Genomic DNA, 24,341 nt, shown 5'->3' with positions numbered 1-24,341 from the left:
TCTCAAAATCTTTTATGGGAAAATCAAAAAAGTTATGATAATTGTAGTTGTGTGGTTGTATTTTCTGATACCACCTTCACTTTTTTCCCTTTTTTATATGAGGAAAAATACTGCAAGAGTTCCGCTGCTCATACTATTTTAATTAATTGCAATTGATTTCAATAAAATATAAAGAAGATGCTGTTCAAACATATGCGTACCGTATTCAATGGAATTGATTTTCTTTTTTAAATTATAGTGTGCTTTAATTTTATTTAATATACTTATGTACAAAAAAATTTATGATTTATTTTATTTTAAAAAAGTTATGTGAATATATAAAATGTAATAAAAATATAGATTTAAAAATAAAATACTCCTCCTCGAAGTTTAAGGTTTTATTAGACGGCTAAAGATTTTTAAATTATAGTTTAGGAAATGGGAGTATTTGGTAAGTTACACTGCTATCCCTATAATTAGGTTTCATTTTGATTTTCAATTTTTGAAATTGTCATCAGAGTGAAAATATATTTATATATATATATATATATATATTATTAGAGATGTTTATTATCTTTTTCATATTAATCATTACTTTTTTTATATATCTACCTACAGATGGAAAAATTCAATTATTAATTTTACAAACAAATAATACTTTGTTTTTTTTATAATAGTTTGACATGACATTTTCGACAATTTTAAATTAATAAAACATAGGAATATGGCGTAACTATTTACATATATTAGCGTATGAAAAATGTACCAGAATTATTTGGTAAGAAAACATTCAAATGCGTTTATGTGAGATCTTATAGAATAAAAAATTATGTAAAACTAATATAAAGTTTGTGATGAATATGGTGTGTTCATGTTAATAGTTAGATACAAATATTATACAACAAAATAGCACGCACTTGACTTTACATGATAAAGTGGTCATATCATAGCATTATATAACGTTTCTTTATCTACTTGTTCTACTCTTTCAATTAATGTCATTTTTTTTTTGTTTTAATTAATTATTATTATCAAAATTTTATAATAAATATTAATAATTATGACTGTAAAATAATTATGAGCTGTTGTTTTTGCAATCGATATCAAAATATTAGTCATGTTATAACTGAAACTTACGACATACATTATGACCATAACTAGAAACATGTCAAATATTTTTATCACGGTTAAAACTCACGACAAATGCTAAGTAATTGTGGTCGAAATTTAAATTTTGACATAGATTTTTATCTGACCATAGTATATAATTTAGTTTTCTTAATGATTCTTAAGTTGTAGAAATTTATAATATAAAATAGTGTGAGAGAAAGTGGAGTACATAGAGATACACGCACGGTGGGTGCGCTGATGGTTCGAGATGTTCAGCAGAGAATTCTTAGTGTAGAATTACCAACTACTATTAGCACTTGTGCGCTTTATCAATTATAGCGGATTCCTTGGCCTATCGAGAAAACTGCTTAAATTAAGCAAGACATATTGTACTATTATAATTTTTTACTTAATGAAATTTATCTTTATAGAAAAAAAAAAAAAAATTTAACAATTTCATCTTATCCCCATTGCATGAAATCTCAATGACAACACATAAGTTGTTTGCTTAGCTCAACCTAACTCTTTTGAGCTATAGCTATATATAACCGATCTAGTGAGTGGATTTGGTTGCCAAACTCTTTAAAGCTTTCACTACTTCATATTTTTTGTCTTCCATGCATTGCCTACCTTTAATAATATATATTTGATTAATGACATATTAATATAATTATTTTGAATTTATTAAATTTCTACAATTTTTTAAATAAAATAACGCCTGAATGAATTAAGGATTTTTATATACCCATTCTTCAATATTTTAGTTGACATATTTATTTTCTTAATTTATGCTCTAATTTCCAAAGTCCTTTATTTAAATATTTTTGCTCTATTGTTTTATTCAAACTATTTTCTCCAACTTATTTATTCAATTTTTTTAATTATAAGTTCGTTAAATTCACAATAATTATAGTAATATATTATTGATCTAGTTATTACTTGAGGTCCAATGATAAATTATTTCAATTAGAATGATTACATTTTTCTAAATTTAAAAATAAAAGGACCAAATTGTAATTAAAAAAAGTGAATGACAAATAATTTGATGTAAAAAAAAAAGAGTTTCATAAGGGTAATATAGGAAAATCAATCACAAGAGGGACTAATTTGAAATGAGTTGAAAAGATAGGGACTATTTTTAAATTAAAATCAAAGGCGACGGATTAAAATAAAATTTTATTCATTTTCAAACTATATATGCGATAATTAATGTAGATGGTAAGAAAAGTTTTTCCTTATATATAACAAACGTTAACTATCATTGATTGAAAATCTTAGCATACACCACCTTTTTTAATACAATTTTTTTATTAGCAGTAGGAATTAAATTAATTATAACAAAACAAATTGTATATATCGTAAAATTATGCTACCAATTTTTCTTTTACAAAATACTAATATATAACTGCATATAGCTAACTATTTTTAAATTATTTAAGATTAAAAATATTTAATTTTAAAGACATGATTTTTACATCTAAAAATAAGGTGAAATGACAATTTTAGACTCATAAAATAGAGGTTCAATATTTCTGATTTTTTGTTTTACAAAATTTGTAATAATTAAAAAATTTTAAAAATTCGATACATTTTAGTCGAATAAATTTAGTGAAGTAAATTTCTAAACGTGTCGAATTTTCTCAATTTTTAAATTTTTTTTTTGCCTTGATGATAAATTTTACTAACAAAAAACAAAAATCAAATATATCTTATATTTATATAAATACACGTGTCTTTATCTTTCTGGATATTATTTAAAAGAGTATAAAAAAGTAAAATGAAAATCTTGCCAACTCAGACTGTCTCAGACACAACAGCACAAGAACTGAGGAGTCCATCAACGGAAAAGGGTTTGGTTTTTCTTCTGCTTTTCAACACCAATCAACGCCTTCGCCTCTTCTCGTTCTCTCGTGCTTGAATTTCCCCCTTTCAAAGGTGACAGGTTAGTCTTTTTTCCCGTTTCCCGTTTCCTCCTCTTTTCTGTTTCTTTCTTTGTTAATCTGTGTTTCTGGGGTGGGGGTTTTGTGGGTTCTCCAGCTGCCATGCCTGTTTTTCTTGCATGCTTGGCTTATATGATTTTACCTGTGTTTTTTATGATCTTCTCTGTAAGGGTTTTTGTGAATGTTTTTGCTGGGTGATCGATTTACCGGCGTGAAAAACAGATGGTTCGCGGACGCGTCGTACGTGGTGGGCGCACAAGAAGAAATCGTGAGACTTCTAATCGAATGGAGAAAGACCCATCTCTGGTTACCGCTCGATTTTTCAAAATCATGTTTGGCACGGATTACTCAAATGTTTTGGTATACAGAGATCATCCTCTCTTCTTTTTTTTTTGGGTTGTCTCCTCTTAAAATAAGTTTTCTTTTTTTTTTTTTTGGTGTCTAATTTTGTGCATGGATTTAGCTTTCATGATGACACCTTTACTTGTTATTCATCGTCTCCTTCTCGCTATCTTGCTCTCTGCCCGTAATCTATTGTTTAAGATTTTACATAGTAACCCACCATAAGGGGTCAAGAGTTACATCAGAACTTGAAAAAGAAATGCATCCATCACCATGCATGACCCTCACGTCTACACCCGAGTTGCGCTGCTAACCATGTGGATACATAGCATCTTTGCATACCTGATAGTGTCGGTATTGTTTGCCGTTTCCCATCTTTGCATCTTCAAATATAAAATCAAATCATCCAGATTTATTGTTTGCCGTACAATGAAAGTCAAAAGGTAGATCTTTGATAATGTTTTTCTTGATATAGAATGTGATAGACATGTATTTGCTTCAATGATTTTGTTACGGTTGCTCTTATCGCAGCACGATGTAATAATATCGTTTGGTTAAGTTGTAATCTGAATTGAAGTATATTGATCGACATTTTGTATACAGACAATAGAAGATGCTTTAGCTTTCCTTATTATAATGTCTTCTCACAGAAAGCTTGGGATTGCTGGTGATGTTACTATTAAAATTGCAGGACTGTCCTTGGCTATATCTTTTGTGTTTATAACCTTTGAATTTTTTGTACAGATCTATTTAAGATAATTGACCGACCTTGTTACTTCTCCTCCACAAAAGTGCTGAACTTTAAAACAGAATAAGAAATTTGACGAGCAGTATAACTCAGTAGATGCAAAATCAATTTGTTTGATTAGATAAATAACCTTCTATATATATGATTAATCAAGGTGTATGACTTGTAAATTGTACAATTAATTGTAATTTCTCAGTCTAGTTTAATATCCAATTGGTGGTTCTAGGTTGAAACCTTCAAGATGTTAGTCCTGGCATGTGATCATATTTAAATGGCTTGGGCACTTTGTTTAAATGTAATACTTTGGGCATTTTGAACCATAGTTGTTAGATGCTCAAGGTGTTTAGATCCCTTGTCCTAGGAACCATGCATAGTGAAAAGTTACACATTATCAATTTGAAGTAAAAATGCATGCTTTTCAGCATGTAAATATTGCCAGGTTGTGGTGAATCAATAGATTCACGATAACAAATAGGATAACCTAGTTTGCCAAGAAGCAAATCCAGCACATAGAAAGAAAGTTCAACTTTATTTTCTATCTTTTGTAAACAAACCTCGTTCTTTCACAACTTTTGTGCAAGAATCAACTAAACTTTAATACAGTGAACATTTTTTGCATGCTGAGCATTTTTAATTGCGGGCTGGTTGTAGTTTACCGCTTGTCCACCAAAGGAGTGGTCTTAGCTATAGCTAGTTTGCTTTTACACACAGTCTTGCCTTCAACAGTTTCTAGTAAAATTTGAAATATTGTTTTGTAAGGAACAAATTTTCTGATTTAAAATTTTTGTTCGTCAACTTCTGAAACTTATGACTTGGCAGTCGAGCTGGTTAACTATAAAAGAAAAATAACATTGACATAGTAGGAACTAATTGATTACTTTTGAGTATGTGATGCAGCTGCTTTGCCTTTTGTTCTCCGGTAAGATCCATGTGGAGAAGTTCTGCAGTCTGTGGTTTGCATTTTTTTGTTGAAGTTATATGGCTTTCCTTAGATTTGGGATTTTCTTGCAGTACCTGCCTCCCAAATTTGCTCGGACAGTGAAGCACTTGGCTGGTCAAGAAATTCAAATTGAGGATTCAACTGGACTCCGATGGTCTGTAACATTGTCACATGTTAATGGTTCCCTGGCATTCCAGAAGGGGTGGCCTAAGTTTTTTCTAGACCATGGTCTGAAGGAGGGAGAATTCGTGGTTTTTAACTATGTAAAAGGAAGCCATTTTGTTGTTCAAATATATGGAAAACGTGCGTGTGAGAGAATCAACTTTAACAACGGAACATGCAGGCCGAATAAGAGGTCAAGGAGAGGCACAGAAACAGTTTACCAAGATGCACCGATTCAGACAACTTATCTAAATTCGAGGGATAAGCCCAGCTCAGCCACTTCAGTAGCCTCTGGTTCAGAATTTCAAACTCGTCAAACCCGTAAATTGGGGGCAAAGTCTGACCATGGAAGGCTGCAAGTTCTTCCAATTCCGATAAAAATGGAGGATCCGGCTTGCATGGTCAACAGAGATGATGGACACTATCTAGGAGAAGACAGGAACTTCTTGTATGACTTATCACTCTTTGAGATGGAGAGAGAAACAGATGACAGGAACAAATTTGAGAAAGCTTTAGATACAATAACAATCCCATCTCCCCCTGAAGTTACAGAGGAGGCTAACAAATTTGAGAAAGCATTAGGCACAATGAATGCCCCTTCTGAAATTCCTGAGCAAGCTAATATGGAGAGGGACGATACTCAGATGGCTGTGATCCAGACAAATGAGAACAATGGGCATTCTGCTGACATTCCCTCTGACAAGTTTGAGGAAGCTCTGAACATAAAAGTAGCCCCTTCTCATACTGATACTGTGGAGCAGTCAAAAACAAAGGTGGATAACAGTGAGATGGCTGTGGCCCACAAAATTCAGGTTGATGGCCATTCTGGTGAGATTTCCACTGACAAGCTGGAGAAAACTTTAGACAACAAATTAGCTCTTTCTCGTACTGAAATTACAGAGCAGACCAAAATAAAGGGAGATGATACTCAAATGCGGGAGGTCCACAGTGAGCAGATTGATGACCGTACTGCTGACATTTTCACTGCCAAGCGTCATTCGAAACCATCTGACTTTAGTAACTTGAAGAAGGACATCTCTGGTGATGCTTCCAATTTCCAGAATGGTAAGGGAACTTATACCTTTCTACTTCTTTCTATTTGTCTATTATAATTCCAGATAATTGTGATGTTGTCTTCTCGTTCTCTTCATTAACCAATGATAATATAATATTCTTGTTCTTCTTTATTAACCAATGATAATCTGATGCATTAGGTAATTCCCATCTTGTGGCATCAGATAGTGAATCTCCTTCTATATGCAGTAGTAAGATTGCTGGGAGGGAAGTAAAACACAGGTGTTATGGATCTGCAGTCTCCAGTTCGGTGCTCAAGGATCGTTTTGGTTTGTATTTCTTTCTTATGTCATCTACTTTTAGTCACTAGGATTGAAGTTTGTTGCATTTTGTCTATAGTATGTACTCTTAAGCTGTATTCATGATGTTGGAATTGTAAACAGGTAAACATGCTATTAAGAAAGAGCGGGTGGAGTTGGGAGAGGAAGCCAATGGTTTACCTGAAGTATTCGGTAGTACGTTTACTTTTATTTCTTATCATTTTGTACTGTAGCAGGAACTACATTAGCTTATATTTGAATATAAGTTTTAGGAGTAATTAAATTGACCTCCCATGGAAGGTAGTGTGATTATAGACTATATCTCTTTTCTTTTCCCAAATTGCAGAAATCTCCGTCCAAGTTTTGGCTGATAGATAACCCAAATGACAGATTTAACAAGACCAAATTATCTCGCTTAAAAAATTAAAAATCTACGTAAAAGAGGTTCAATTACCTCTTTTAGGAGTTAGTGTAATTATATATTATACGTTCCTCTCTTTTCAAATTACCAAAGGCAAAAGCGGTTCGTCAAGTTTACAAGTTGATATGCTTAATTGAGAAGTTTCCATAAATGTAACTATATAACCTTTTTACATCTAACCTGAAAGGGAGGTATGTATAAGGCTTTGAATATGTTGAGGTATTGTTATTTTGTGGAAATTGTTGACGAATATTTTGTCAAAGTTCTCTGCACTTCTTATGTTTCAAAATTACACTTTGGAACTAGCAAACAAAGCACACTCGATGCATGTGCATAATTTTTTATTATATTTATTTGATTCAATGAGAGAAATGAAGATAGAATGAATACTTGATGAAAACAGCTAAAATGAATTAACTATAAATGTGCATGGATAGAAAAATTATTAATAGAACTAATTAATTAAAAGAGATATTTATTTATGAAAGAATTTAAGTAAAAAGGGCTTTTAGATACTCCACATTTTGTCAACCAAAGTAGTTACTGTAAGGCCTTGAACCTTTACTAAATAGTTAAGATATTTGTTCTTATAATATTTTAAAGACTAGGTTCCAATTATTTCATCAATCAATGGCCTTGGTTAAAAGCAAATAGCTTTCATACATAACTTTATGAAAATTGTTACAAACCGGAATGACATTAGAAGAGCTATTATTAAAAGAAGTATCAATAAATTTGAATTAGTCTAATTTCAGCTGCGTTGTTCACTGCAGCTCTCTTTATATAGTTTCACCTCATGATATGATTTAGTCAGACTTATGCATTTTTTTCTTCCACATGAAAACTTAGCAATGTAAATAGGGATGAGAAGACAAAATAAGATCGTGTTGAATTGTCATCCAATAAATGCATAGAAACATATTACCTTATTGTTGACCAGGTATAAATTTAATTCCTTAGAAAATGCGCCTTTTTGACTTTGACAAATTACAAATAGAAAAACCAATATTGGACAACATCATCAGCTTCCATATGGAGGTCAGATGAGACGGAATGCCAGCTAGATTTTGTTAACTTTCAGAGGAAGGGGGTGGAGTACAGTCTATTATTACACTTTCTCAGGAGATTATTGTAATTAACATAGGTTTTTATGGTCATTCTCTGTATCAAGTCCTCATGAACACATGCACACAAGCCTATTAATTTTATGTAAAATTGACTCAAAATGTGCAGCTGAAGAGCCAAATATGGTAAGGGAATATGCTAAGATGTTTCCTCCTGCGGTAAAAGTTGAACCTGATCTGTATGATACAAGTCAACTGGTTACTGTTTGTGCATTTTCCACAGAAGTGAAAAGCCTATGTTACCTGGTATGCTTTTTGTTGGCACAAGATTTCTTTTCCCCGTTTACTTAATCTGAACTGACACTATTTTTGGTTATTTCATCTTTACGTTACCTTATTCCTGACACCGTTAGTGTTTGTTTTTTTAATTGCTTACCTCCTGCCCATGCATTATGATATATTTATCTGTTGTGACTATAAGTGATAGAAGATAGGATAAAATGCATCTAATTCAGGCTCTTGATTTTTCTTCTTTTGCATCTTAATATCATGGTTTAGTTGCAATCACATATTTTTTAGATAGAAAGTAAACAGAACTTTTTGTTTGTGATGGGATGTCTTATTAGACCAGGCTAATCATGAAATTATTCAGAATATGGTTATAGTTTTAGATGTTGTATACATTAAGATTTCTGGTGATTTGATTATTTTAATATGTTATCTGACCATAATACTCATTGTGAATAAGTGAATGTGCAGTACAACTATACTAAAATATTTTGGGATTGCTTGTTTTGAACTGGATGCTTGCTGGTCAACATCTGCTAGTCCAACCAACTTCCCCCTTGTTCTTTGACATCTTGAAGTCATAGTCCTTTGGTTTCTTGAAGTTATCACAAACTTGTTTTAGCAGCAACGAAAATCACTATGATCTTGCATAAATCCGAGCACTCTTACTGTTTAATGGCGTGAGTGAGATAAGCACAACCAACCAAAATCCTAGTAAGCCTTTGGTCGACCATCATTATCCTGCAATTTTTCACTTGGCATTATTTGTTGAACATGTGAAATTTACAGTTGCAGTTGAAACATGTGAAATTTGTTGAACAAGTCCTTGATGTACTTCTCTTGCAAAAGAAAGATATCCCCTTACTGTGCTTAACTTGAAGGCCAAGAAAGTATTTAATTAAGCCAAGATCAGTCATCCAAAATCTTCTATGATTTTCAACTTGAATTCTTTCAGCGATTGTCCCATAATAGATAAAGTCATTGAGATATGTAAAAACTACTAGAAAATATCTACTTCTCTTCTTAACATACAGAGCTGCTTCAATATTGCTTTTCCGAAAACCATTTTCAGGAAAGTTGTCACTCTTAGGCATAGAGTATAGGGGCAAGGCACTGGTCTATAGTTCACTCGAGGGTCGCGATTTTTTGGGGGACACCCCCATCGCGCCTTCCAACTAGGAAGCCGCTCTCTCCTTCGATCGCTGCGCTAGGCCCGCTGACTTAACCGTTCCTGCCTTCCCACTAGGAAGTCAGTCACTGTCCGCTACACTGGATTAAGTCGTTCCTGCCCCTTCGGGTAAAATGTAGTTCCATCTGCAAGGTGCCTGTGTAGTCCATACAGTGCCATTCTTGGTCCCTCAACTGTATTCTCCTCTTTACTCTTCCCTGATCCCTTTCTCTTCCTAATTCCCCAAAAAAAAGGTGCTGAAAGAGTCTAGTCGTTTCTGTAATATGTTACTATCTTTTGGTCTGTATTTTGCTTTGTTGGAATTTGTTGCCATTGGCTCCTATACTTGCATATTCCCTTGACTTCTCATTTATGCTCTTGTAGGAGTTGCCGATTCCCATTCCATCAGTTCGAGGACGGAGAGATAGAGCACGAGGGAAGGTTGTGTATCTGAGAGACTCATCTGGGCGTCTCTGGCCAGTTCTCTACCCTGACCCATCCCCTGTTAAAGCTTTGACTGTTAACTGGAGAAACTTTTGCGAGCAAAACGACATCAAGCTGGGAGACAAGTGCAGGTTTCAAGTGGAGGACATTATGCTTTGCATTTATAAAGTTGATGTTATTAACTGATTTGGCAAATCTCCCGGTAAGTGATTCAATGTCTTTCTGAACCTAACTTAGTCCAAAGGTCGAATCTGTGGACGGCATAATGTGAATATTCTAGGCATGTTTTAGTCTCTTGTGGTGGACATCCTATGTCCTATACATTTGAAGATCTATGACGTGACTCTGAGCCATCTTTTGGACTAATCTCTACATTTTTTTGTAGTCGCTTGCTATTACAATTCCCGTTGTATGAAATCATGTTTCTATCATGATTTGGTGCTTCTGATAGCTGTTTATTCTCTTATTCGGTGTGTAAAAGGTTGTGCATTTCGTTTTCCCTTGTAAGAAATTAATGTACCTGGAATTTGCTCAACTTCTGTTTGGCTTTGTGAGGCAAAATATGCCTTCTTTCACACACACACATTTACAACCTCTGGAGTTCATTTCTGCCAGTGCAACTGCTGCAGTGTGTAGTAGTACTTGCACAATCATCCTCACTCAGCTACTTCACACACTTCAAGTTTCGTACGGCTCCCTCAACAGCCCCTGAAACAAGGTTGGGAATCGGAAGAACATAGCCTAAAAGCAGAAGTTGACAACATTTGCCAATGTTGTCACAAATGCCTCTTGCTAGTTGCTATCTTCCTCTTCTTGATTTCGTAATCCCCAAAGCTATCTTCGGTCTTCTTCTCCTTCATCAGATCCAACCACTCCAACATCGCTTAGATACCATTAGATTCTGCTCATTACTGATTAAGTATCTCAATCTTGAAGCACCATTCTGTCGACCCGGATAACTGAAGATAGAGAATTATGTAATGTCAAACCTTGTTGCATGTAACATGATGTTGAAAATAATGTGAAGTGGATATGTACGCATCATAAATAGAATCCTCGACAACTTTATTCTTCAACATTTTTCTTCAATCTACAGAGGAATCTATAATGATAAACGAGAATAGATGTAAATATGTGGCAAGCTATTTTTTGAATAAAATGAAATACTTAAGTATATAAACATTCAATAGGATGCATGTATTGTAATGGGCTTATGTCAAATGGCAAGTGAATAATTTGATACTCTATCGGGCCCAAGTCAAAATGGCAAGTGAATAATTTGATACTCTATCGAGTCAAAGAAAGTTGGAAGAAATACTTCTCCCAATTGCATGTAATCACACACGTCAAAATGGCAAGTGAATAATTTGATACTCTATCGAGTCAAAGAAAGTTGGAAGAAATACTTCTCCCAATTGCATGTAATCACATGATTGAGAATCTCACAAGAGGAGTAAATAATCTTTCAGTTTCTTCATTTCACCTCATTGAGATCTAGTGTGGTCGATTTGAAGGCTTCCAATAAAAGATTAACCTCAATCAAGTCACTCTAAATAAAATCAAATAATATTTTCTTGAATGCAATAGGGATTAAATTTTGCATGAAAATATGATGATTGGACTTTTCATATCATGCAATTTCCATTTATGTTTAAGTCTACGCGTCTCCCAACATTAAAAGTGTACCAATTGAGAAATTTCAAATACTTAACTCACTCGCACACTGATCTCTCCCGAGGAGATAAGTCACTTTAGATATGATTGATCTATCTTAATCCATTTTGAGTTGTAAACGATTGCATTATACTCTTGTATCTTTATGTGCCTTCGAATTTTTGTTTCTTTGTTTGATGTCAATCACAATGTTAAAAATATTGTCAAAAATAATATTTTTTTTGTGTACGTCATTAAGATTGAGATGTATCATAATTTGTATTCCAATATGAGAGATCTCTAATCATGCTTCTTTCCATCCGCTTTTTCATCAAACGGGTGAATTGAGGATTTTCAACCAAAACAAAATTCACAAAAAACAGTGTAACACATGAATTGACCTATCAATGTAAGCATAAACCCTATTGACTATAAACCCAACCAGCAAATTAATCAAGAAGCAATAAAACTTTTAACTTTTCTTTTACACCCAAATTTCAAAAAAGTACTCAAATTTAAAGTCACTATATATAACACGTTAAGTTTATTAATTCAACTTTTCTCTTCCTATTTCAGGGGGAGGAAAACACAAATTACCATATCCCATCTTGCCTTTCCTTTGCCATTCTCGTTCACAGCACTTAAGCCAAACCACAGAAACTTGGACAAATTTGAATTGGCTACAATTTTGAACTTTGGGGAATTAGGGTTCTGGATGAAAATGAGATTTCGAGCTAAGCTTGTGAAGTTCAAATAGAAAAGAAATTGGGGTTCTAGGGTTCTATAAACAGAACAAAAAGTTAGGGATTTTTATCTTTGAACTAATAACATTGACTTCTAAAAACTTTAATCAAACAACTTTCATGTACGTCCAAACGTTAAGGTTTTACGATTATTTAACAACAGGAACTAAAAGTAACTATTTTTTTTAAAAAAAATTGAAGTACCGCAATTAATACTATGGAAACATAGAGCACTATAAAAGCTAAGTTAATTGAAAGAGAGAGATGTCGGGAAGAGAGATGGGAAAGAAGAGAGCGAGCCCAGTACACAGTATTTTTCTTCTTCTGATGGCGCTGCAACTCTTTTCTGCTACTTCATCTCTTTCTCACTCTTACTCTGACGAGGTAAATCTTGTCTTAAACCAAGAATCAACAATCCACAGAATGAATGTAGAAAATTTTGATGAAATGGGTAAATGATAACTTTTGTGAACTTTTGAGTGCAATCTTTATTCATCCAATTGGATTCCTGTGTATATTACTCAATTGAGTTGGCTTGCTATGTGGGCTTGGGAATCTTGAGTCTTTGTACTTTTCTGTATTATGAGAGTGAATAAAGGAACAATCTTTTGGAAAGAAGTAAAGAAAATTCAAAAGATTATTACCCATTGGTTAGTTGCTAAGTTAGTTTCTTGGGATTTCTGCTGTTGGTGTCATTCTCAGCATATTGTGGTTGTTTTAAGTACCGAAATGGTGGCAGAGGTATGGCCAATTCTGGGCTAATGTCCCTGACCTCAATAAGGAATTTTGCATGAAGTGGAGCCCGAAATGAAAACAATAGAAAATAAGAAGCTGCCTAAGTTCGAGCTTTTGGATTAGAGGGAAGGCAGGAATTTCTCTTAAAAAAATTTGAGATAGCCCATTATCCTGCTGCTAGTTTTGCTAAATTTTTCCTACTTATTTTGGTGTCACTTCTGCCACTTCCCTAATGGAAAAGCCTCATCATTTTTGAGCATTTTCACTCTGTTTTCACTCAAGTTGCATCTCTGTCATGTGAATTTTTCTATGATGAAATTATAGTAGGTTTTCACAGTCATGTCTTCCATGGCTGAAGAGTGCTTAAGTTTGCATACAAGATATTTACTTTTGAACTCATTCATTAACACAATAAATTTAATTGTGCCACAGGGTATTGACGAGACTGCTTCTAGGTAACTTCTTTCATATACTCTTGAGTTCTATCTTGTTGATTGTTTTAACATCCTACTGCATTTTTCCACTGTTTTCTTGCTTCTTATTTTTTGTGTTGGTGGTTCTTATGCAGTTGTGCATTTGATCGATATATCTGATTTCTCTGTTGAAATATGTGTATAAGTAATGATATGGTTGAATGCAGTCTACATATTGTTAGTGCCATCTAATCCGTATAGCATGCATATGTATATGGTGAGCCGAACAAAACACAACATCGCGACTAGGCATGTGGACATGAAAAGATATAATTATAGTTAAATGTAACATATTAATAACAAGACTTGTAATAACTCAACCAGTTGAACATATGTGAAACGTCTATTAAGAAGGGTTTGTGTGCGAAAAAAGCAAGCTGAAGTACATTATTCACATCATAAAAACGTAAACTTAGCATGCGGCGCCCACGTGTGTTTTCTACTTGTTTTTTCTTTTCAAGCATTTACATGTTTTTAGAGTGTCAGACAGAGATCTGTGTAGAACTATGTTGAGTATAGGTTTACTTAGAAATGTCCATCCACTGTAGCTTCTAACTTTTGTTTGATGCTTAGAACTCTTAAAGAGGAGGAACCTCAAGTTCATTGTTCCAGAGAGAGGAGTCGAGCAGCCTGGAAAATTATAGAGGAGGTATAAGAAAATGTAAAGTGTCTTTCATTCTACATATGTATAGTCTGGCTGACGTCCTTTATTAACTTTGAAAAACCGTTTTGCAGTATCTGTTGCCTTTTGTGGAACGAGAGAAGTATCAACTTTCAAGCCAGTGCAGACTTCACCCAAACAATGATATATTTAGGGACCAAGAGGAACATAAGATTCACATAGACATAAATGATTGGCAGTGTGGGTATTGTAAGAAAGTCTTCCGAGCTGAAAAATTTTTGGATCAGCACTTTGACAACAGGCATTACAATCTTCTAAATGTTGTATGTCACATTGTCTTTCCTTTCATTATTTAAGATGCTTAATGATGGTCTAGAGCTGCTTGTGTGATTTTGTTAAGTTTGATGCTGATCAGTAATTGAATGCTTAAACTCTACACGAAGTTCTTTTTTGTAAGACTATGTTTATATGCTTTTTTCTCCTAAGTTATGATGCATATCTTGGAGTTCATTGGTCCAATTAGATAGTTTTATTCATTTTTCTGGCATTTCAAAGTTTAAGAATAGATCATTGTTTATTCATAATTCCCACTTCATTCAGAAAACTTTGTATTAACCCTGAACATACTTGAACTCAAAACATGAAGAAAGAAATCCTTTTAAACATTTCGGTATATGAACTTCAGTTGATGATTAAAGATATCTTGGATGGTTAAGTTTGCCTGATTTTATTTGGTTATAGGAAGTTTGGTTGAATAAGTTTCTTGCATATGCTAGGTACTTCTGAGGTTTTGAGAGGTCTATTAGAGAGTGGAGCCTAACTGAACGTTACACTGAAGCCCAACTATTGTCTATATATGGACCGACATTACTTTATTTCAGGGATAAATTTGTAATTTAGAACCCTCTAAGGATCCCTAGTATAAATGGCATACAGTCTGGCTGTTTGTTGTAATTATAAGAAATCTATTCTGGTAAGAGGACTAGAGCGACCATGGGATAGAAGTATTTTCGGAACAACATAACATCTTTTTGTCTTGCATTAAGTAAAGAGATCTATTCATTGATAAGAAAAAGAAAAACGTGAATGGGGAGCAGAAATATAAACATTAGTCTCGGAGTTAGCCTCAGAGGAAGAAGAGACTTTCTAGAGGAATGGGAATAAGAGCTGATGAAATTAATGCTTGTTTAATTTTCATTCTTATTTTGGAAAATGGTTCACAATCTGTTTAAGATTCCTTACCAATGTTGAAGATTAGAGATATTGGTGCACTGGAAAGGAAAGGATTCTAATTTGATGTGGCTTCTGATTGATGATCATGCTATGATCTTGTCCTGCTTCAGACTTTAGTTTGATGACTTTTGGCGCAGTTGTGTCACCTCCGGTGTTGGTGGACTGCTAAGTTCCCTTTTACTACTTTTAGTGTACTGTATCAATTAGCGCAGAGGAAATTGATTATTATGATACTAGATATGATCAGCTGTCATTTGAGCTTGCTGAGCAATTTCGGACTTGTTCAGTCTGAGTTTTAAGTTGAATATAAGATATTCCATTGTGCTATGGTGTTGCAATATTATGTCACATCATTTCTATATATATGCAGAGTCATGGCAAGTGCTTGGCAGACCTCTGCGGAGCTTTGCACTGTGATTTTGTAATGAAGTCACAATCTCGTAAAACAAAGTGCAATCCTGCTGCAGCTGCTAGGAATCGTCACTTATGCGAGGTCGTTCTCAGTTCTTGATACTTTATATTGTATATTTACTACAATTTTCCCCTAGTTAATTTCTAGTTCTCTCTTTGCAGGATCTTGCTGATAGTTGTTTTCCTGTTAATGAGGGTCCTTCAGCTGCTCGTCTTCATGGTACCATTTTTATGTCCTATAAAATCATGCAATGGACTTCGGTTATTCATGTTTGTTGACTATGTGGTAATATTCTAGAATTTTTTCTACGCCAATTTTGCGATGCCCACAGTTGCTCAAGAGGCCGAAAACCTTTCTCTGGGGGAGGCCGGGTAAGTTATTGTTCACTGAAAGCCAGTAACTCGAGTGTGCTGCGGAAAAACTTAAAAGAGTGAAATTTTTATAGATAACTTTGTGAAACTAATGCAAAATCAAATAAACGTGCCAGTTAAATTACACCTCCTGAGGGTCTGATATATTAAAAGAAAGAACTCCTGATTCTGAAAGATTATGCTGCATCCCACACATTCATGTTTTTCATTGCAGATTCTTCGGTAAAGATTAGATGACCAAGCAGGAGTCTGTAATGTAAATATGACTAAAACGGTGTGTTGTATAGTTTTCCAAAGTCAGGGGATTTTCTATAATATGCTCATTCCCAAAGGATATCTATTTAATTTTTCCTTAATAACTAGGTCCTTTTGATCATTGAAACTGAAGAGGGATGATTGAATTGCACTGACCTACTATATGTCGGAGGTTCTTGTTTGACACATTATCATCATATTCTGCTTAAATCTCATTTCTTCCATGTACAGAAGCATACCAGTGTCCTTTACTTGGCGACTTCAATATTGATTTTGATGCTCCTTCCCATATTCTACTTGATTGTATACTTGTATATACGGTGATGTTCTCTCCTATGAGTTGCCAAATCCATATATTCCATTAAAACTTCTAAATGTGCAGATCTTGCTTCTCATATTTCTGTTTATATGTTGCAGAGAAATGAGAAAGGGAACACAACAGCTTAAGCGCATCTCAAAACCTGGAAGAAAGCCAAAGCCCTCGTGATATCAACTGGTATTAGTTTCTTCTAAATGTTATAAATTTGCTCTGTAAATTGTGAGTTTTTTGTTTGTTTATTTTGCTTTTCTCTACATGGAGATGTCGGTACAAAATAGTGGAGGGAAATTGGTAAAAATAAAATAGCCCTTTCCTTATTAAGAATATCTAGTCGATTAGTTAAACTGTCAATGACGTTCTTGCTTAAGATGAGAGACAAACAATGCCCTCAGAGCTTCATGTTTTATGATCCTCACTACTTGGGAGTTGACAATTTCTAAGCAGAATTAGTGAAAATCTCAAAAACTCTATAGTTTATGTCTTCACCGGCATGATGGCTTGGAAAATTTTGCGATTTGATCCAAAGTGATCTGCAGTTCTTGTTTTGTTAAGTGGCTTCTGTGTTGAAATTACTGCCTGCATTATGTCATTACGTCTTACCTCTTGTCATGGGGGTTGGTTGTCTCGACTGGTTTATCATGATTCCAAGTTATGACGGATGTGGTGATTATGGCAATGAGAGATTTGCATTTTGTAATACTGGGTAAAATTTTGTAATTAATCGCTCAAGGGTCATATCCCTTTTTGTCATATTACATGATATCTTTGTGTGCTAATGTTTCAGGTTTAGTTGTTTGCATATCAAATAACAAAATAGATGAGGAATGAGCACCCTGAGGTTGCTCTACACGCAATCTCCAACCGGAAATGCATTTACCACAAATGACCTGAGAAATCGAAAGTTGCACCTAGTGAAATGAGTTGTTATATATATATATATATATATATATATATATATACACTTCTAGTTTTTCTTCTCTTCTTTTCTTTTTTGACTAGCATTCCCTGAAGCATCACCTTGTACACAATGCATCAAAAGGCGTTCTGTCAGTTTTTAAATTGATTGGTAGATTTGTTCAATTCCTACAGTAGGATAATGGCATGTGGTTCAACTATGTTCTTTCTTGAAACATTTGTATGGTACTTTTGAATTGATCCCCTTACTTTATGGAGTATTACTATTTTTACTGTGCAGCTTTGGGTGCCCTTTTGTGGTGATTACATTACTCTTCCCACTTTTGTATGCTTGTATCATAAGACCATCATCCACTATGGTGAATAAATCCAGAACAAACCATGGCATGAGCATATACATGCAAGAAATTGTGATGTTAAGCATTTTCCTTAGGAGATTTCCTCTTCATTTCAGCTACTTTATTATCTTCCTAAGTTATTATGCTGTAGGTTATTAAGATATAATTATGAGAGGAATTGACTCAATGAACTCCAGCATCTAATCCAACTCATCAAATTACAAGATTAAGGGACCAACCAAAAAGAGCTTTCATAACATTTGAAAGCCTAAATACCATGTTAAAGATTAAGAAAATATATGTATGACAAACACGCACAATTGTAAGTCATAAGTTACAACTGGAAAATACCATTTCAGTATAAAAGCTACTGAGCTTACATGTTACACGGCCTAACTCAGATTCCATGTCGCGATTGCACTATAGTTTCCTCATTGAGGTATTTCACCATATAGGGCCCTTCGAGCTCATAGCCCAACTTCCTGTAGTAATGCCTTGTTCCGACACCCGAAATCACTGCCATCTTTGTGGAGCGGTGCTCTCTCAGAGCAATTCGCTCAGCCTCCTCCATTAGTAGAGTCCCATAACCCTGGTGTTGTAGTTTATCAGCATCTCGACCATGAACGGGAACCGCAGTACCGTAAACATGTAATTCACGTACTATAGAACACCTCCCTGTGAGTTCTGGGCAAGTTACATTGCGCCCGCACTTACGCAACCGCAATAATCCAACAAGTATATCCTGGACCCAGAGCAGATGTAGATCACATAATCTGATAGGAATTACTATGATACTAAATGCATCTGAACAGTAAGACCAATGCAATTTTTATGTCCTATCTCTACAGCTCAGGAAACGTGAAACTACGTCAGAACTTGCAAGGTTAAAACAGCTAAAGGTCATCGTCACATGGTTCCAAGGGTAAGTAACTGATATGACAGTAGACATCTCGCAAATGAATGATGAATCACAGAGTGTAAATATAGCGTACCACCACTCTGCGGTGGGATATTAAGTGAGCATCTGTTCTCTATTCACCAAAGACCAGACATGGCACCCTACTGTTTTCTTAGTCAATAACCTTCAGTCGCCCAACCACCCCCCAGAAACATACACAATCAACAACCAATAGAACAACTCAAGAAGCAAAAGTTTTGTTTTATCTCAAAGTAGTGGAGTTAAACTGGATATTTCACAAGCATAGTTGGTAGGCAGGGATTGAATGTGGAAGAAGCAAGCAAGAGAATTGGCACACCTGGTGAGTGTCTTCATATGAAAGAAACGTTTCCCAGCCCTCATTTGCAGTGTAATCACGGCGAACAAGCTGGACTTCTTCTGGCTTTATTTTGTGGTGAATATCCTAATTTTGTTCAGTAGAAGATCAGTTTACTAGATAGCAAATTAGCAATACATGACAGCATGGTCAAATGGGGAGAAAAATTGTTCACTTGCCTGGATTCCAGCTTCACGCGTTCGAACATCTCGACATTTCAGGCCTAAATCATCCATGCGAGCTAGAGCTAGCTCACGAAGATTTCCCTTCTCGACTCCAGAAGTGACTAGTGGCATAGGAATATCACGCTGAACTCTGTATACACGAGTCCAGGGGGGAACCATTGCTAGAATTCGAGCTACAATGTCCACAAGCTGTTCAGGTGGATAATTTCTATACCTGAACATGTTCATAATCATAACTGCTCTTAGTTTCTGGAAGGAAATTATGCCAGGAGCAGCAATGACCTAAAAAAGAATAGTGTTCGAATAAGCTAAAGAGGAAAAGCACCTGCCAGTTTTCCAAAGTTCATAAAGTCCAGTTCCACGAATCACCAGTGTGGGATAAATTTTAAGCCCATCAGCCCTAAAGGAGGGGCTCTCAAAGAACTCTTTAAAACTTTCTAAATCTCTCTCTACCCCAACATTTGGAAGATCAGGCATCATATGAGCAACCACCTACAATAGTTCACATGAAGCAAGAGGTATCAAAAGCAATAAGGGACTCCGAATCCGAAAAATGGAAATTACAATAATAAAATAGCACATATAGTGAAACTATTTCAAGGAAAACAGCAGGCAATGATGGATCCGTGCCAGGAGAAAGAAAATCACAACATTGAGACCAACTATGCTACCCATAGAGCAATAGAGACACCTTTACATGGTTAACAACATTATTTAGAGCTTCTTTAGATCTTTCCTGTATACAGTTTTACAGATGGCTAGGCAACTATCCAGTTGTCAAATCGATAGTGACGGTACTTCTCAGCTGCAGGTTGGTCTAAATGGGTGATGGTAAAAAGTGATCCCACCATTCGTTAGTTTATTGAAGCCGAGAAATAGACAAGTTTTCATTCTGGTGCTGCATTACACATAATAAACCCGCAGGCTGGTTGTCTGCACTGCAGAACAGGAAATAGGAAACAATGGGTTTGAGAGTAAATGGAACCTAACTACAGGTTGTCTTCGACTATGGGCAGCACTTGGTGCCATATATGTTTCATTGACTACACACCGGATTCTTGTAGGTTAAAAGAGGCACTATCAATATCAGATACACCTAAATTCCCTGTAAAATACCAAACTCCTTAAGATATACTGCAAGTTTCTCCAAAACAAAAGCTAAACATGCAAATAGCAAAGCTACATGGACCAATTTCACATTACTTCGCCAGGGCGGGTGAACAGCAGTGATGGGTGGAGAGGAGCTATACAAAAGGACAGCCAAATATTATTTGGATAGATTTGGCAAGGAAGAAACGGGGTTTTGCCAAAACACAAAACATATGCACAAAAAATAAAAAGGGAAAAAGCCTTATCCAGGGGTAAAGAAATACAAACTATACATATACATATATATATATATATTTTAGAGAATAGTTTAGAGAAAGCACCTTAAAACCAGCATCCTTAGCCAAACAAAAGCAATCAGCCACAGCTGCCACTGTGTGGCCCCGATTGGTGTCACGGGCGACATCCTCATATGTACTCTGCACTCCAATCTCTAGTCTCGTACAACCATAGGAAAGCATCTGCCTTAAATGAGGTCCAAGGCAGTAGTCTGGCCGCCTAATATTTCAGAACAAATTGCACTTAGTCACTTCCAGAAAAATTAGGCTACTAGATCTATCATCAAAACTCAAAAACGACAGCAGTAAAAAGTTTTTGCGATCTCTTGTTGAAAAACCGATGCAAAAAGCTTTTGCTTATTAATTATGTAAATGTAAAGGGGAGACAATCTGGTAAACATCAGAGGTCAAATCTACCAAAAACACAGGCCAAGATGCAGGAAAGTTACTCTACTGTTCTCCTTTCCTCCAGGAAAATATGTTCAATTACACTGAAAATATGAAGGAGCAACTTCAAGAGTTTAAGAATCACTGTCAAATTACCCTGTGTCCTCATCAACGCCAATCAAGAAGAAAACAAAATAGTGTTCACTTAACAGCAATAATATGTCACAAAAGCAGAGAAAAGGAGAAAGAAAAAGGGCATATTAGCAACTTACGTTTCAATTGTCATCCCAATACACTTTGTTGCCCCATGCTCAGAGTAGGAAACTGCCTCTTCAACATTTGCAGAAGTGTGTCCTGATAAAGCATCATGTAGATTCCTTATAAAATAATCGCGGTAGTCTGCTGGCAATGACATAAAAGTTCCACCCATCAAAATGAATTCAACCTGCATAAGAAGCATTCATAAAATGAGAACAGTGAATTACTTTAGTGTTGGTTAACCAAATGAAAAAACTTCAGCCTGCTGTAACAAATGAAACCTTATCAACACTGTGACCCAATCTCTTAAGCTGATCTATCCTGCTTCTTGCCTGGACATAAGGGTTGTACCTAAAAAACCAAAAACAATGAATTAATCAAATTCCTGATACAAGTGGTTTTATTTATTATTTGAAAGTCAAATTCAAGTATCTGAACATAACTAATTCAACAGCTCAAAGCTGCAATTGAAATGCCAAATTGGACAAGGCCACAGGGAAAATACATCTACCTGTATTTCCAAAGTAAGTTCAAGTATTTGTTATAAATGCCAAATCATTCACCATGGTAAAATTCATCTAACTCCAATTACCTTTTTCAGCGCTCCTATATTTCTATAACTCAATTAGCTAAGTTTTACCAATATCTACACTTGGACCTTAAAACAACAGCAATAGACAAATTCTTAGTCTCAACTTAATCTTATAAACGTAAGCTACAGGCAAAAATGAAAACCACGTGAGCGAGCTGTATCCATCACATATCCACAACCACTCATGCCGTGTCTCTTATGACATCTTTCACTCGTTTAGTGGATCCGGCAAAAGTGAACGAATGGAATTCGAAGCACATCAAATGGGAATTAAAAATCACTCAAGCAATCAAACTTCAAAAGCAAGCTCCAAGAACTGATATTTATGTGCTCCTTCTGCTGCTATCTGGAAAGACGCCAAACTTTTATGTCGTTTGCGAAAGCAACATGTAACCATTGTAGCGGAAAGGGAGTAAATACGGACACAAAGTAAAACTATTCCACCCAGAAAAAGGTAAAAGTTTGCAACACTTGTTTTGCCTGAATATCTCAGTGAGACTGTTCCCAGAGCCTGAATTCTCACAACCTTACATGGCAAAATATAAACATTTCAACCATTAATCATACACTAATGCAACGCAAAAGTGGAACTTCATCCCTATGCATGTTTCTAGGCGTCCTGGTCAAAAAATACAACTATACCAAGCGACATCTGTTTCTATACAATATACAACATTCTTTGCAACGCATCCTAACCTTCATTATTGACACGTCAGTCGGGATCAACAAACTATAAGCAATACCTTCCCAACTAAGCAAGCATAGAATTCAAACAGCAGGGACAACTCCCAAGACACCAACATTTTGGGAACTCCAACAAGAAACTAGCAATTAAAAACCAAATAGCTTACCTAGCCCTAATAGCTCGCATGCTAGTAGGCTCATATCCCGTATAACTCTGAGTACTGTACTCGAAATCCGAATCCGGGCCCCCAGGACAATACACACAAATATTCCCCGTCGTCGCAATATGAGGGCAGCGGTGTGGTTTCGACATAACTGCTACGACAGCAATCCCCGAAGCCGTGCGAACGGGTTTTGCCCGGAGTTTGGGCAGAAGGATTTCCTTCTCGGATTCCGGCAAGGCAGCGATCATCTCCACGAGCTTCGGGGCCTTCGAGAGGCCGTACTTCCGACAAGCCGAGGATTTGACGGCATTCAAGTCGACATCTTCGCCTCTGCGCGAGAGGTCGATCATTGTGGATACGATTTCGGCTATTGCTTTGACCCTAGCTTCTTCTTCCGATAGTCCGTGAGATATGACGCCGCCGCGGCCCGGCCGCGGAAGCCTCCGGGCTTCGGCTACTGCCGCCGCCGCCATGATCCTGTTAGGGGCTGTAAGTGACGACGTCGCTTGATGGGTTTATGCAATGGAAAAACCCTGGACTTGCAAATGTTGTATTATTTAGAGAAAACGGAAATTTACTGTAAATGAATGTGAGAATGATTCTTGCCTCTAGGGCTCAAAACATTAAATCCATTCATCCTATTAAAAATTGGTTTGAATTCGATTTATTAAATTTAATGGATTGAATTTGAAAAAGAAATGCAATAGCTGATTAGAATATATAAAAATATATTACTGGACATCATGATCTTAACAGAAACCTGCTACACCAGATCATTATTTTCAGAGAGGTTGATCAAAAAACTAGATAATATTAATCACAAAATCATTGCTCTAATAGAATTATATAAATAAAATACACTGGAAAATGCTGCAACCTTCTTTGCTTCAATAATAGCATTGGGTTCAAAAGAGCAGCAATATTAGGTTATTGTTCTTCATTTCAATAAATACTCTTCCATATTAAGTAAACAAAAATGAGAATATACATCTATGTAAACACACAAAAATGTTACAAAAGACATAAATAGACCACAAAAAAATACAATACACGTAATGAGCATAAAATGATGAGAAACTATAATGACATATTGCATGAGAAAAAGGATTGTGTAGATAGAAATGAAAACTTAGAAATTGAAGGAGAATGACAAATGTAACAAGACGCAGATGGCGTTCATTGGCGCAGAAAATAAAAGCAACACCTCATTTCTTCTATGTTCAGAATGAAAGTAAAAAATGTTCTGCCGTGACACTCATACACACATCCACACACCACGCACTCACTCACTCACACACACACACACACGTACACACACACACACAAACCCCACAAACACACACACACACACACACACTCCCCACACACATGCACACACACACACACACCCAATCACCATACAC

At 35.5% G+C, this 24,341-nt stretch overlaps 3 protein-coding genes across 4 annotated transcripts; 2 read left to right on the top strand and 1 right to left on the bottom strand.

Moving 5' to 3' along the window:
- Nucleotides 2,895–10,480, top strand: LOC105166397. Its single transcript, XM_011085739.2, has 7 exons — nucleotides 2,895–3,024; nucleotides 3,252–3,389; nucleotides 5,131–6,286; nucleotides 6,436–6,564; nucleotides 6,679–6,750; nucleotides 8,210–8,346; nucleotides 9,881–10,480. Exons 2-7 carry the CDS (start codon nucleotides 3,252–3,254, stop codon nucleotides 10,124–10,126), a joined length of 1,878 nt encoding a protein of 625 aa, XP_011084041.1. The 5' UTR covers nucleotides 2,895–3,024; the 3' UTR covers nucleotides 10,127–10,480.
- Nucleotides 12,571–17,950, top strand: LOC105166382. 2 transcript variants are annotated; one of them, XM_011085722.2, is made up of 10 exons: nucleotides 12,572–12,720; nucleotides 13,504–13,526; nucleotides 14,118–14,193; nucleotides 14,280–14,489; nucleotides 15,770–15,892; nucleotides 15,973–16,030; nucleotides 16,109–16,182; nucleotides 16,669–16,757; nucleotides 16,855–16,933; nucleotides 17,541–17,950. In XM_011085722.2, exons 1-9 carry the CDS (start codon nucleotides 12,601–12,603, stop codon nucleotides 16,922–16,924), a joined length of 843 nt encoding a protein of 280 aa, XP_011084024.1. In that variant the 5' UTR covers nucleotides 12,572–12,600; the 3' UTR covers nucleotides 16,925–16,933; nucleotides 17,541–17,950. The 2 variants fall into 2 exon arrangements, with proteins under 2 accessions (XP_011084032.1, XP_011084024.1); XM_011085730.2 differs by lacking the exon at nucleotides 16,669–16,757 and having other exon boundaries at nucleotides 12,571–12,720.
- LOC105166371 (elongator complex protein 3) lies at nucleotides 18,241–23,536 on the bottom strand. The gene is made up of 8 exons (XM_011085711.2): nucleotides 22,942–23,536; nucleotides 21,780–21,849; nucleotides 21,513–21,685; nucleotides 20,899–21,073; nucleotides 19,794–19,960; nucleotides 19,463–19,682; nucleotides 19,266–19,370; nucleotides 18,241–18,751 (listed from the first exon to the last, which is right to left on the bottom strand). Exons 1-8 carry the CDS (start codon nucleotides 23,409–23,411, stop codon nucleotides 18,407–18,409), a joined length of 1,725 nt encoding a protein of 574 aa, XP_011084013.1. The 5' UTR covers nucleotides 23,412–23,536; the 3' UTR covers nucleotides 18,241–18,406.

The sequence above is a fragment of the Sesamum indicum genome, linkage group LG1 (assembly GCF_000512975.1).
Source record: "Sesamum indicum cultivar Zhongzhi No. 13 linkage group LG1, S_indicum_v1.0, whole genome shotgun sequence".
In the NCBI taxonomy this organism is placed as follows: domain Eukaryota; kingdom Viridiplantae; phylum Streptophyta; class Magnoliopsida; order Lamiales; family Pedaliaceae; genus Sesamum; species Sesamum indicum.
The sequence above is the reverse complement of the archived record's forward strand: the minus strand, read 5'-3'. Positions and strand labels throughout refer to the sequence as shown.